The sequence below is a fragment of the Trichosurus vulpecula genome, chromosome 8 (genome assembly GCF_011100635.1).
Source record: "Trichosurus vulpecula isolate mTriVul1 chromosome 8, mTriVul1.pri, whole genome shotgun sequence".
Taxonomy (NCBI): domain Eukaryota; kingdom Metazoa; phylum Chordata; class Mammalia; order Diprotodontia; family Phalangeridae; genus Trichosurus; species Trichosurus vulpecula.
Window position 1 is genome coordinate 254,459,482 of NC_050580.1, and position 15,496 is coordinate 254,474,977.

Consider the following 15,496-nt stretch of genomic DNA (forward strand, 5'->3'; position numbering starts at 1 on the left):
CTTTAATTGAATGGATTAAGTAGAGTCATAAAGAAAGAATTTTTTAAAAAGATAACTTTAATGGTAACCTTGTTAGATATTTCCAAAGTTGGATGACAAGTGATTTTCTATATGAATTGGTTTCAACATTCTGAATGATCTCTTTTGGAAATGTCAGTGTGCTACATCCATTTAAGGTTTTACTAGTGTTCTTTAAAAAAAAAATGAAGCAGGGCTATTTCCAGTATTTACAACCTCTGTGAAAATGAAGAAAAGTCAAAAACAAGCTAGTAACCTTTCTGTGCTAAAATATGTCTGTTAGCATGGAAGTTAGACCCAAGGTGAAACGAAGTACTTGATTTAGGTTCCAGACTTACTCCAGGCATGGATGCGATCATCTGCTTGTGCAAGATTGTTGACTCAGCTAGTTTGGTTCCAGCATCTGCACAAACAAACTAATAAGAAAATGAAAGATGAATTATTTTTCCAAGAGACCTTCAACATTAATAAGTAATTCATGATTTTATTAGCTCAATTCAAATTCATTAGTATTTACATTTAGAGCGGTCTATCCTGGATACATCCAATCTTTTAGTCATTACAAACAAACTCATTTCTATTGAAAATTCAGCATCAAAGGTTAATATAAGAATTCTTACTTGTAACAAAAGGACTAAATAAAATAAGACTGAAATGCTCCATCAGAAATAAAAAAGAACACATCAGAGAGCATATAATGCTAGAGCTGAATTTAGAATTATAGATTTAAAGCTTGGAGGGATCTTAGAGGTCACCTATTCCTAACCCCTCCTACATGATTTGCCCAAATTCAGACCAGTCCTGAGTGGCAGAATTGGGATTCAAACCCTTGTTCTCTGATTTCAAATCCAGTGTTCTTTCTACCAGTCCAAACCATATCCCTAAATGTCAAAACTGTAGAACATACAATGTTAAAGCTTAAAGGTACTTTTGATAATATCTAGTATAACAGTTGCATTATACAGATGAGGGAATCGGGGCCCAGAGATGGGAAGGTAGTTGTGCAGAGTCATACAGTGGCAAAGTCTGGGATCCTCAGTCCAATGTCCTTTCCATTATACCATGATGTTTCCAGGGGTTATTGGATGCTTATTCTTTTGTTCCTCTAGCCTAAATTTATGGTCAGGACTTCTATTGCTAGGCTGTAATTTCACGAGGAAAAAAACCAAAATAACAATCAGCCTTGGCATTCTTTTTTATCCCTGTTTTCTAACCATCCCCCCTCTCTTCAGACAATCTACAAGGAAAATCAATTGTCGCCTGAGTCAGTATTCAGGAGGAAGTCACTAGATCATGCTCAAAGTTCAGCAACCAGCCTTCTTTCACTTCATCTAGAATTTTGCAGATCCTTGCTTGCCACTCGAAACAAATGGAGAGTATTCAACTACTGGCATTTTTTTTTGAGTAGCCCCCGAATTAAACACAAACAATAACTGACAAAGTCTGCAGAGCTTGGATGGAGCAAATAGCTCCATTTAACATCATTACTATCACCATCTGTTCTCCAGCTGCAAAAATTATTGGAGTCCTGCTCTACTGCTCTGCAGGAAGCTTAGAAAATAATTTTTTAGATCACATCTCATTCTTAAAATGTTATAAGGTTTACAAATCACATGCCTCACAAAAGCCTTATGAGACATCTTGAGGCAGGTGTGTGCCCAACTGTGAGGTAAGTGGCGGCCTACTCCACACCAGAGGACCATCAGATTCCATGTCCAGCTGACCCAGTCTAGGGATGGGTGAGACAGGACATTTGCATTCTACACAAAGGATACTTCTTGTTTTTCACCATCATCAGACTGATTGATTTGTTTAGTGGGCTGGACCTGTGATTTCTTTACAGTATGAAAATTACTTCCATGTTAAAGGGAATGTACGCTCCTACCACAGATGCAGATTGGCAACTCCTCTAAAATTAATAGTCTTGAAGAGTTACCTAGGGAATAGAGGTTAAGCAACTTGCCGAGGTCACTGAAGCTGATAATATGTCAAAGGCAGAACTTGAGCCTAAGCCTGTTAGACTTCAAAATTGACTTGCTGTCTTCTAGACTATACTACTTTCATTAATCTTTTTCAGGGTAATTGGCTCTTGATTCCTATCACTAATAAGCTCTACACATTTCTGAGCAACTAACCACCTTTCCAATCATTTCCCTTTCAATACCTGAAAGAGCTGAGGATGGTTACAGGTATGTTTCTATAACTTATGTTCATATTCATTCATTAGCATCTGATACATCTCCTCCACTAAAACATTAGTTGCTTGAGGGTAGGAACATCCCTTTCTAAGTTCCTCACAGTACCTTCTATGATACAGTAGGTCAAATATCATGGGTATTCAATACATACCCTTATTATAAAGCTGTGTGCTGTAAAAAAGAGTATCTGATTAAATGATTCCTTTTTGAGGAAGTCTTAAGATCATTGTATGTTATTTTAAAATAATGCTTTGTTAAAATAGAATAAAATATTTTGACCTATTCTTTAAATTCCTGTGATGTCAGTAGTACAAATTTATGATGTTATTTTACAGACAAGGATACTGGAGCTCAGAGAGTTTAGGTTTAAGGAACATGAAGTTGTAAGCATCAGAGTCTAGAATGGAACCCAGAAACTCTGACTCAAAAGCCATCACTTTTTCAACTATATCATTTTGCCTCTCTACAAAAAACAAATTAATGACAATACCTAAGAAAAACTGAAGTACTTGGAAGCAGAGGGAGGTGATCTTTTGTCGGGTGTACCATAGCCAGGATCCATGCCTAAAGCAATTTAAGCCAAGGTTTTTTAAACTTTTTTGTGTGATGGAGCCCCTTTGGCAGTCTGGTGAAGTCTACAGACACCTCTTCAGAATAATGTTTTAAAATGAAATAAATAAAATGCACAGTATTACAAAGGAAACCAATTATATTAAAATGCAGTTAACCAAACATTTTAATATGAATATTTATGCCATAAAATACTGAGGTGAAGGAATAGTGGGAGGGACAGTGTTAGGCAGCGCCTGGTGCAGCATTCCCACGGCGCAGACTCAGAGTCAATAATCTCCAAGTTGAGTCCTGGCTCCACCACTTACTAGCCATGTGACCTTCAGCCATTGACTTAATCTTTTTGAGCCTCAGTTACCCTATCTGTAAAACAGAAATAATAATCCTTGTTCTATCTACTTCACAGGGATATATTGATGATCTGGTATGAAAACATATGTAAAATTTTTAATAGCAAAGTGCTTAAATCAATGTAAAGCAATTAATATTCTTACTATCTCTCTCTAAAACTTTAATTTGCCTAAATAAAACTAGAGAATAAGTTTTACCACCCCAGTTAAATGTGGCTACAAAAACAACAGTCCTGTATTCTCAGGGTCATCAAAGAATTTCTTTAAAATTGTTCTTACTTCATCACACCACTAGGCATATAACTTGGACCTCATTCCAGTACGAGGAAGACCTAAGATCTTGGGCCAAAAAAAGAGAAATTTCCAATACTGGCCAAAGTATTTAAGAAAGAAAGAAGCACGTGGCGATGATGAGGGCGGTAGAGCTGCCTCCTGCCGGGACGACTTACCTCCCAAAGACGATCATTTATAAACACTCCCAGAGTTTAGACCATTAAAAATGCTTTGATCAGAAAAACCATGGTTACAGCTAATTCCTTTTACCACAAAAGACAGGGCCCAATTCAGAGTCATGTCAATTCACCTCAATGAATAATTATTCATCAGAAAGGAAAAACGATAGCTAACGTTGTAGTCAACACGCACAGAGAAGCATTTTACAGCGTGATCTCAAAGGATCCTTGAAATAACCTTATGAGGTAGAGGCCATATTACCCTGCTTGACCAGAGCATAAACTGTCATAGAGCTGGCCTCAAGATCAGGAAGACCTGGGTTCAAGTCCTACTTCCGTGATGTGCTAGCTGAGCAAGTTACCCCGGGCAAATCACATAATATCTCAGTGACCCAGGCAATTCCGTAAGACTTTAAATTACTGAGCATGTTCCTTTCTGCATTAGCAGACAATGCTTCCTCTCTGGGTCTACCTTAAAACAAAGAAATCATTGTCAAATCTAAAAAATGTGGGAGCACAAATACAGCGATGGAGTCGGTCGCAGGAAACGTGCCTATATGAATTAGTCAAGTCACTTCAACTACTCAAACCTCATATGAAAAATGAGAGGAATGGACTCAATAGATTTCTATGATCCCTGAAATCTCCAAATAAATCCAAACACCTATGAATAACATGACTGACTGAACACAAATAAGGAGGAGATAATGGACACACAGTAGGGACTAAAGGAAGAGGCTCACCAAGATCAGCCACCAATTGCTGAAAGCTGAGGAAAACAAAAAAGGAAAACAGAAAGCTTTGGCAAGGAAGAGATGGGCCTTAGAGGAACACGCCAACTCCAAGGAGCAAATGTCCAATTTGGGGAGCCAATCCAGGGCAGTACTGTAAGTCACCAAGGCTCCATACGTTTCTAGAAGGAGGCTCTATTTATTTTTTAATGGCTTCAATGTTCTGGATTTGTGGAAATGCAGCCACTTAAGTAAATGCACATAGTTGTAGCATCTGCCATTCTTACATTACACTAGCTGCAAAATGGCACGAATCACAAGAAGCTGTCGAGTCATCCGACATGGTTTGAATTAACTTAGTGCAGAGGCGCAAGGTCAAGTTCCAATCCTACCCTAGTTAGCACTGAGCAAGTTAGATTTAAAAGTAACGGTGTAACCCTGAGAGGGTTGTGGGCCATCTACGAATTGCTGACCTTTTCAAAGGATTTTTTTAAAAACAGCTAATCCTCTAAAATCATATGAGAAATCTGAGTTATCATCTGTATTATTATTATCATTCCTTTTGCATATCAGTATAGACTATGTAATCCATAAAACTAAAGATGCAGCTAGATGTAATAGAAAGAACACAGGACTTAAAGAGCCAGAATCACAGAGAATGCTGACCCACTAGCTCCAAAAGCAACCCATTCAAATAACTAAAATTAAAAAGAAGTTTTTCTTAAGATCAAACCTAAATTTTCCTCTGCTGCTTTCAACCATGGATCCAGGTTCTGCTTTCTGGGGCCAAACAGAATAATTCTAATCCCATTCCATAAAACAGTCTTTCAAATGTTTCAAAAAAGCTAACATGTCTTTACTAGGTCTTTTCTTTTCCAACTTAAACATTACCACTTCTTTCATCCGGTCTTCATATGGCATGCTCTTGAGACATCTCCCTAGCTGCCTTCCTCTGGACACTCTTCAATATGCTAGTAGTACCTCCTAATATATGGCAAGAATGAAGATACTAAGGTTTTAGTCTAGGCTCTGACATATACTGGCTATATGACCATGAAGAACTCTATGCTTCAGTTTCCTCATCTATAAGATGGCAAAAGCTTTGTAAACCTTCACTTGTGTGTAAATGTGACTTGTTATTTAACTAAAACCTTCAAGAAGAACTTCAAAACGACCAAACTCTTCAAATCTGATTGCTTTTTGAAAAAGTGAGTCCCTTTTTGGGCTCAATGAGTTACTGATTGTCAGGGATGCTATTGAGAGAATGCCTCCCTAGGGTAGGAGTTGAATGAGATGACCTCTAATGGCCCAACCAACCCTGGGATTCTATAAGTCCAAGATTCTAAACCTCTATGATCATTTACCAGCACTGGACTGAAAATTTTTTTCTCAGGTGCATAGAATTTCCCCCATTACAAAGACAAAACTAAAACAAAGAAGGAAAATGATGACTAACATAGAAGAAGAAAAAAAACCTCTTTACTTCCAAATAAAATATAGTAATAATGTCACTGTAATAATGCACTCCCCCATGAGGATTACAAAAGAAACAGACATCCATTATGTGCCATTATGAAATGCATTCATTATATAAAATGCACCAAAAATAGCCTCTCTGCCTCTCCTCTGAATATTATGATCAGCTTATTACTAACTCATCTAATATTAATAACCTCGTGTCAATAGTGAGCACTAGAAATGCCTGCAGAGTGAGTTAATGTAGGTGCCACATGCAATACTGTGGAATTCCTTTGTCATTCAGCCCACAGTAAATCTATCATTAAAAGAAAGCCTTTCTCCCACAGGATATCTAAACTTATGAGTGAAGCCAGAGTTACGTGCTACAGTGTGGGAGTTTTAGATGAAAATTAAGAGAACTTCTCTGTTAGGCACATAGTAGGACCTCAGTAAATACTAGATTCATTGAAGTCAATAAGCATTTGTTAAGTACCTTGGGCCATGCCTAAGCACTGGAGATACAAAGAAAGACAGAAAACAGTCCTTGCTCCTAAGGAGCTCACAGTAAGAGGGGAGACAGCATACAAACAACTATGTGCGGGCAAGATATTTAGAGGATAAATTTGAGATAATCTCAGAAAGAAGGCAATAAATTTAAGAAAATTGGGAAAGATTTCTTGTACAAAGTAGGACTTTAGATGAGATTAGGAGGAAGCCAGGGAAACCAGAAGTTAGACCTTAGGAAAAAGAGAGTTCCAGGCATGCAGGTGAAAATGCCTGGAGTCAGAAGATAAGTGTGAGAAGCAACAAGGAGATCCAATTGTAAAAGCCTGCTATGTAAAAGAGAGTAAAGTGTAAGAAAACTGGAGGGTAGAAGAAGACAGGTTATGAAGGGCTTTTCGAAGTCCTTCCTTAAATTGAGATGAAGTTTGCCTACCTATAACTCCTTCCTTCCCTATCCCCAAATACACAAGGGTTCTCTCCTCTGGGTCTATGGAAAATAAAGAATTTAATCCTTTTTCCACACAAAAATTCCACACTGCTCATGCGTCCCTCCCTGGCCCTTCCCCCCAAATCTTTTCTTCTCTATTTTAAATAAGCTCATATGATACAGTTTTGAGTCCTATCACTATCTGTCATCCAATTTTTGACACCTTCTAGGTGATCAATGTCCCTCCAAAAAATCTGGCACCTAGAATTGAACACAGCACTTTAGAGATGGTCTAGAGAGAGCTAGCTGGCACAGTAGGTAGAGAGCTAGATCTGGAGTCAAGAAGAAATCCAGATTCAGATACTTAGTGATTGCATAACTTTTGGCAAGTCACTTGAGTTTTCTGCCTCAGTTTCCTCAATTGTAAATGATGACAATAATAGCACCCACCTTTTATGATTGATGTGAAGATAAAAAGGTAATATTTGCAAAGCTGCAAAAACTAAAGAGCTATGTAAATGCTTGTAGCTAACAAGCACAGAGTGGAGTGAGACTATTGCCTCTTTCGTTCTGAGTATTTCTTCACTATTTCGATAGTTAAAACTTCTATTATACTATCAGTGTGGGTATCCTTACATCAGTGTGGATAAAATGCTGCTGTAATTCAGCAGATAGATTTGTGAGTTGTATGACTCAAACATTCATCACCCTATTGCCAATCTGGCGACAAGCCCATCTGAATGGCAAGGCTGGTCCTCATAAAGTAGTTACATGGTTTATCACTAGGCTTGTACTTTTGTATACAATACTGCTGTCATTTCAGTCTAAAACCACCAACCCTCTGTGGCTTGACAAAAGGCTTCACAAATTGCAGTGGCCAAAAATCACCATCTAGTGATTAACCTTATGGTTATGAAGCTCTGTCCACACTTAGCTAAACTGGCCATCAGGCAACAAAGTCTGCTGCCAGGGCCTGTACTTGAAAGCTGTTCAACTTGGTAGAACTTGATGTTGATATAGTTTTTGTTAAAAATCCAGGGTTACCTCCTACCATGATTAAGTCTCAGAGGAGATCTTCAGTTAAGGAGCCCAAGATCACGTTATTGGTTTTGGCTGTTATGTTACTTTGACCCAACTAATGATAACTAAAACTTTCTCACGAGATTTACTTTTTAGTCATGTTCTTCTCCCCCAATCCTATACTTGAGCAGATGAATTTTTAACCTAAGTGCATCATTTTACATTTATTTAACAATTTGATCTTTATAAACTATAAAACTATACAAATGTGAACTTTTAAAAAATTAGATACAGCCCATCTTTCAGCCTGTTGAGAACTTTAAAGAACGTCAACCCCTTTATCTGGGAAAGAAGTCCCTATTGGACAAGAACTACTAGGTAAACTAGAAAGCAGTTTCTCAGAAATTGGTTTAGATCAACATCTTATGCCATATACTTTAGTAAGTTCAAAACAGCTACGTGACCTGAATAGTAAAGATCATATCATATAAAAAAGTCAGAAGAGAATTCACTCAGGTTCTTTTCACAGCTATGGCTAGGGTGAGAGTTCTTAACAAACAAAGGATGGGGATGATCCTAAAAATGATTTTATTGCATGAAAGTAAAGAGATTTTTGCATAAACAAAATCAATGCAACAAAGGGAAGAAGATACAAAAATTTTTGTATCAAACATCTGAGAAAGATGTGTTGTATAGGCACAGAAATAAGTAGAACCAAAAGCTATTACCCAATAGATGGGTGGTCAAAGGATCTGAACAAGGAGTTCTCAAAAGGATTCAACTATACTATTTACAACAACATGAAGGGATGTTCCAAAGTACGTAAGAGAAATACAAATAAAAACAACTCTGAGGTTTTCCCTCACACCTAACAAACTGGCTAAGATAACAAAAAGAATGGAATGGGCAATGATGGCAACATGACACACTGTGGGTGGAACTATGAGAGAGATCCAACCATTCTGGAAAGCAGTTTGGAATTGTGTTTAGAAAGTTACTAAAAATGTCCATAGCCTTTGAGATCCCATTACTAGGCATGTATACGCCAAGAAAGTCAGACAGTAATAAAAGCCAAATATCAAAATACCAATTACCAACACAGCTACAGCACAACTTTTTGTAGTAACAAAGACCTGGAAAAAAGTAGATGCCTTTGAGGGCAGAGACAGTTTCATTTTTGTCTTTGTACTGCTAGTGCCTAGCACAGGATCTGGCATATAATTAATGCTTAATAAATAATTGTTGATCAATTAATCCTGTCATTTATCATGTTAACTCTTCCTCCACCAGCACAGACAGCAACCCCCAAATGGTTAGGTGGTCTTAGTATACTGGTAGTCTTCACAAGTTGCTATGGCTAAAAAAAATTACCTTGTATCTAACCTGGTGATAAGCCTCTCAGTAGTTAAGTCGCCTCAGATGACAGAAAAGCAATTTGGCACCAGCGCCACATGTAAAGCCTTTACAATTAGATAGCACCTGACTTTTTTTAAAAAATAAAGACCACTTCTATTTAAGGAAACTCCCTAAGGACAAGGAAACCATCTTATAGACCTTTGTAGCTCCTTCGATGCCTAACACACTGTTCTACACAGAAGGAAGTCACTCAGTGGAGAGGAAGTGCCTTCAATCCTCCAAGTTATCACTTAGTCCAATCACTTCTGGCAAGGGGCAGGGGAAAGAGAGGAGAGGAAGTGAGGGATTTAGGGCCCATACCTGCACCATCAGTAGGTGTAGAGAGCTCCTAGTGGAGAAACTACTTGTTCTGCAACATAGAGGCTTAGAGAATTGACTGGGGCACAAAAAGGTTAAGTAAATTGCTCAGGGTCATACAGTTGCTATATATAGAGGTGAGACTTAATTAAACTCAGGTCTTCCTGACTCTAAGACTGACTCAGACCACTACACCACAGGGTCTTTCTGTTCATATAATAGTAGAGATTTTAAATGGACCCCTATGATGTGAAGGAATGAATTCATTTCTATGACTTGAGTAATTTAACCCCTTCTCTTTGAGAGTAATATTATTCATGATAAGTTATACAAGTTGTTCCTTTTCCTTTTCCTTGTTTTTCAGTCTTGACTTAGTTGCCACACACACACACACACACACACACACACAAACATACATATATACACACTCATTCACACACATACTACAATGATTTTAGATGAGAATCACAGAAGGATGTGAAGGAAGGCCAAATTTTTCCCAGAGTTATTTACTGGATCATTAAACACACTTCTCCATGAATCTGAAAAATCATTACCCATTAATGGAAGAATCTCACTTCCCTGACCCTTCTAAGACTGGCATAGAAATGAATGTGCTAGGCTCTAATCAGTGACCCAACAGCAAGCTCCCTTACACAATATCCACTTCCCGGCCTTTTTTATTCTTTAGGAGGACATGAAGAAAAGTGATAGAAACCTCTAATCTTTACATCCACTTACTGAAATAATAATAACAATAATAGCTGATAGATTTTAAAGTTTGTAATCTCATGAAGGAGATGACATCTGAATTGTACTTTGCAGTAAGTTAATTCTACAAGATGGAACTGAGGTGAGAATACATTCCATACATGGGGGAACCACTGTGGAAAAAAGCATGAAAACAAAAGATGACACAACATATATAAGGACCAATTAACAAGTCAGTTTGACTGGTATGGAAAATATGTGATGGCAAATAATGTGATATGAAACTAAAAAGGTAGGTGAGAGCCATATTATACAGGATGTTAAATGACAAGATGAAGACATTGGATTTTTTATCCTCAAGTCTCTAACAGGGGACTGAGGAAGATTTCTGAGGAGAGCAACACGAGTTTTTTCCACTTTCTACCTGTGTAGCCTTGGACTCTGGGCTTCAATTTTGTCAACTGTTGAATGAGGGGATTGGACTAGATAACTTTCAGCTCTAAATCTATGATTCTGTGATCTATAATCAGATTTATCCTCTTAGGAATATAATTTTGTAGTTGTGTGGAAAACTGATTAGAGAGGCAAGGGACTGGTGGCAGAGAAAAAAATGAGGAGACGATTAGAATAGCTCACATGAGAAAGTGCTCCGCATCTTTCCTCTACATGAACAATCCAACAACATATTCTGCTCCCACAGAATTATTAGTGAGCCTGGAAAATCGAGAGTAACAGGGAAAAGAGCGATATAACCACAGAGAGAGAAACTGTCCTGTTTCCATCTGCTCTTAGTAAACCTGTTGAGGGCTGTTATCCCGTATAGCATCCTGATGTCCACAGTATGAATCAGAAAACTGGATACTCAAGAGATGTCTTCAAGGATGCTTTCCTTTTTCCCTCTTCATGAAACCATTTTACTTTGATTTTAATAAGAGCATAAGAACCTATCACTGGCAGGATAAGACCTGATTTTTGAGTGAAGGTTGCTCTCTATGCAGCTAGCCCTTCCTCCAAATGAAGGCTGAAGTATGACTAAAATGCATTATTCATAGAGTTGTCCCTAATGGGCCTATTCTCCAAATGCCTGACACAACTGCCTCACAGCCCAAGTGACTTTACCTTTTGATTTCTCTATATTAGTTCATGGTTCCATGACAAATACAAATTCACCCAAGAAAAGTAGAAATGCACGTCCCTCTATAAACTGCTTACATGAATACATCAAGAAATATCCTTTTTCTTACCATTTTCTTTCCTGAAGCTAATTTGTTTTTTGTTATTTATTCGTCTAGCTTTGACGTTATAATCATTGTTTTCAAGGTTCTCTTAACCACTGAGTAATTTAGACTGTCAGTGTTTCATTGCTTTCTACTGACAAGTGCTTATTAGAGCTGACGAATGGACCTCATAGCCAAGAAGCCACAGCACAGGGCCCTAGAGAGCCAGAAGATCCACTATACACACCTGCCCTCTTCAAGGCACTGAAGTCTTCACAGGTCCAAAGGATAGCAGCTTCAGAGCCTATTTTTTCTTTAAGAGACACCCAAGTTGGACTGACATAGAATTACCAGAGTTCTGAAGCTATCAGGTGCAAGGGGGATTCCAGGATTGCCAGCCTGCAGACCCTTAAATCCTCCTAGGCTATTCTACAAAGCAGAGGGTTCTTCTTTTCCCTTTGCTGGTCATATGTTTCTCCTGTTTAACGTTCAGGGTATTTTGCTATAGAAAGTTATTTTTACCCAAAGGCAACACTGGTTATGGTCCTAGTGGGTGAAAAGAGGTAGAGAATAAAATAAACAGGGGTGGAGGGAATAGGATGGAGGGAAATATAGTTAGCAATAGTAACTGTGAAAAAAACTTTGAAGCAAGTTTTTCTGATAAAGGCCTCATTTCTCAAACATGTAGAGAACTAAGTCAAATTTCTAAAAATAAGAGCCATTCTCCAATTGATAAATAAACAAAAGATATAATCAGTTCTCAGATGAAATAATCAAAGCTATCTGTAGCCATATGAAAAATATTCTAACTCATTCTTGATTGAAGAAATGCAAATTAAAACAATTCTGAGGTACCAGCTCATACCTGTTAGATTGCCTAATAGGACAGAAAAGGTAAATGACAAATGCTGGAAAGGATTTGGGGAAAAAAGACATTAATGCACTGTTGGTGGAGTTGCAGTGATTCAACCATCCTGTAGAGCAATTTGGAACTGAGTCCAAAGGTCTATAAAACCATGCCTACCCTTTGACCTAGCAATACCACTTTTCTAGGTCTGTATCTCAAAAGAGATTAAAAACCAAAAGGAAAAGGACCTACATGTACATGCTCTTTTCTGGGGGGTAAAGAATTAGACATCGAGGAGATGCCCATCAATTGGGGAATGGCTGAACAAGTTGTGGTATGTGATTATGATGGAATACTGTTGTACTATAAGAAATGATGAGCAGGGTGCTCTCAGAAAAATCTGGAAAAACTTGCATGAGCTGATGCGAAGTGAAATGTACTGTGTACAAAGTAACAGCAATATTATAAGATGATCAGCTATGAATGATTTAACTATTCTCAGCAATACAATGATCCAGGACAACTCTGAGTGACTTATGATGAAAAATGCTATTCATCCCTAGAGAAAGAACTTATGGTGTCTGAATACAGATTGAAGCATACTTTTTTTCTAACTTTGAAAAAATATATCAGTATTCCTTAAAAAAAAGAATATTTACAATAATGTTTTGCATTTATATAGCACTTTAGAATTATGGCATATAAGGAGAAGAGTGTGTGGGTTTAGAGTGAGAAGATCTATATTTAAATCTCAATTCTTCCATTGACAAGACATAACCTTGGTCAAGTCATTTTCCCCGGGGGCCTTGGTTTCCTTGTGTTTAATGTCTTCCCAGGTTCCTCCCAGGCCTATATTCCTATGATCTTAAAATGAACACTTCCACTGGTGCTCATGACAACCCTATAATGTGAGTTTCTGTAAATATCATTATTTCCATTTTACAAAAGAGGAATCTAAACTTCAGAGGAGCCGGCTCAGGGTCACACAACTGGAAATAAAGAGACAGGATTAGAATCCCATACTCCTGAATCCATATCCAGTTATGCTACTACTATACAATTTTGGCAACAAAGGACAGAAAAGGTCAATGATTATCTACCCAAGGCTAATTAAAGATTATTATTCCACTAGGCACTGTGCCCAGTTCTGGCCTGTTTCCTTGGGTCATCTAATCCTCTCCTCTACAGATAAGAAAACTGAGGCCCAGGGAGGTAAAAAGTCCCAGAATGAGCTATTAGAAAAGAGACTCCTAGCATTGGGGACTCCTGACTCACAAACCAATGCTCTTTCCTCTGCACTAAATACATTGCCTTTTAGATAAAGGAACAACTTTTTGTTATTAAACTCTAGCCTTTGAGAAAAATCTAAGCTCTGATGCTTCTGAAATATTTTAGGGATTAGGGAACAAGTGACAGGGCACCTGGGAACCTTGCCATCACATTGTCCTTGTGGTCACATACTCTTTATCATCTTATAAGCAGAGATTAGCTTATTACAGCAGAGGGAACACTTTGGAGAATGTTGTGAACTGATATCAGGTAGGTAGAGTGAGGCAAGATAATGGAAGGCCTTGAATGCCAGGTTGATAAGTTTAGATTTTTCATGGCAGGAACCAAAGGGGGCTAAAAACCATGCTGTATGATAATCCTTTAACTTGGAATGGACTTGAGGACTTGACTGTTATCTTTAAATATTTTCGGGGCTGTTACATGGAAGAGAAATTAGACTTAATTCTACTTGACTCCAGAGGGAAGAGCTAGGAACAAAGTGGGGGGATGAGGGACAGTTATAGGGAGGTGGAGTTCAGTTCAATATAAGAAAAACCTACCCAACAATGAGAAATATCCATAGATGGAATGATCTGTCTTGGGAGGTAGTGAGTTCCCTATTATTGAAGGACCTCAGGTAGGAGCTGGATAACATCTTGTAAGGGATGTTGTAGACAGGGTTTATGCTTTGGTTGGGGATTGGACCAGATGACCTCTAAATTCTGTTATGAACCTGTGATTCCATAAAATAATCAATCTTAAGGAAAATCATTCTTATAGCAGCCCACAAGACAAATTGGGGTTTGAAAGAAAGATCAGTTAGGAGACTGCTTTAGTAATCTAGGCATCAAGCCTTGGACCAGCTAGAGCTGGTGGCAGTGAGACTAGAGAGGCAGGAACAAATCTGCTAGATGACTTCTACATTCCTTTCCAACCCTAAAATCCTATGAAACATCTGAGGATGAGGAAGAAAAATCAATCTGGCCAAACATTTGGCACGACAGGAATGTCCTGGTTACTAAGCCAAGTGGAAGAATGAACATCAGTGCAGAGTAATAGTGAGAGCATAGTCTTCATAAGACATTTTATTTGCTATCACTGGGAAGACAGGGACTATGGGATTTAACCCTACAGTCCTGCTATCTTCCTTCATTCTTACAAACATGCATGGGCACCATGAAAAGGATTAGAAGTGAGTTAGTACTCTACCTGGACCAGCAGTAGTAGGTTTGTATCTGGCAAAGGAGACTTTAACTTCAGAGCTTGGAGTAGCTCTAAGACAACACTACGAGACAAGTAGAATTTATCCCGTTCCTAAACAAAAACAAAATAAGGGAGAACAAGGTTTCTAAAAATTCACTTAGCATAGACTAATGTCATAGAGTGCTTCAGCAAGATGCATAGGTCAGGAATGAAAAACGTGACTACAGGATGTATTAAGAATTGCTTATTGAGTTGAGTGGAAAAATGAAATTGAAAAAGAAAATACCCCTAAAAGGTTAATTTCAATTTGACTTTTAAGCACTAAGAACATGTAATTTGATTAACCAGGGAAAAGCAGATCTACCTCCTAAATATTGTTAAGTATAGGAAGCCCTCCCCGTTTGTAGAGGGAGGGTTTCTACAGATCCTTGAGAAGAAATGAAAAATCCAATTATTTCTACCTTCACAGAATGAGCCTAGTATAACACTCTCATTTTAGAAATGAGGAAATTAAGGAGATGGAGAGATGACACCCACAGGCCCTCTGACTCCAATTCTGTGCTTCTCCACCACACCAAGGCCATGTTTAGACAGCCAGTCATGCTTCTTTCCAAATCTTTTCCTTTGATTCTTTGGTTCAATTCAACAGACATTTGCTACCGTGGTTCCTCCTATATGTCAGGCTCTATGACTATATTCAAGATATACAACCAGAAATATTACAGTCCCTGAGCAACTCTCTGTGGAGGATCCAGGAGGGAGCAGGAGACATAATACGTTCATAGACAAATAAATACAAAGTACGTAC

The 15,496-nt window shown here is 38.1% G+C and overlaps 1 protein-coding gene across 1 annotated transcript in view; it reads right to left on the bottom strand.

The window, feature by feature from the left end:
• The window catches only part of UNC79 (unc-79 homolog, NALCN channel complex subunit), a 291,664-nt gene that overhangs the window by 27,289 nt on the left and 248,879 nt on the right, over positions 1-15,496 (bottom strand). Inside the window, exons 42-43 of the mRNA XM_036735956.1 lie at positions 14,695-14,799; positions 357-434 (exon numbers count right to left, since the gene is read on the bottom strand). Of these exons, the coding sequence (XP_036591851.1) occupies positions 357-434; positions 14,695-14,799 (183 nt within the window). The remainder of the gene's footprint in view (positions 1-356; positions 435-14,694; positions 14,800-15,496) is intronic.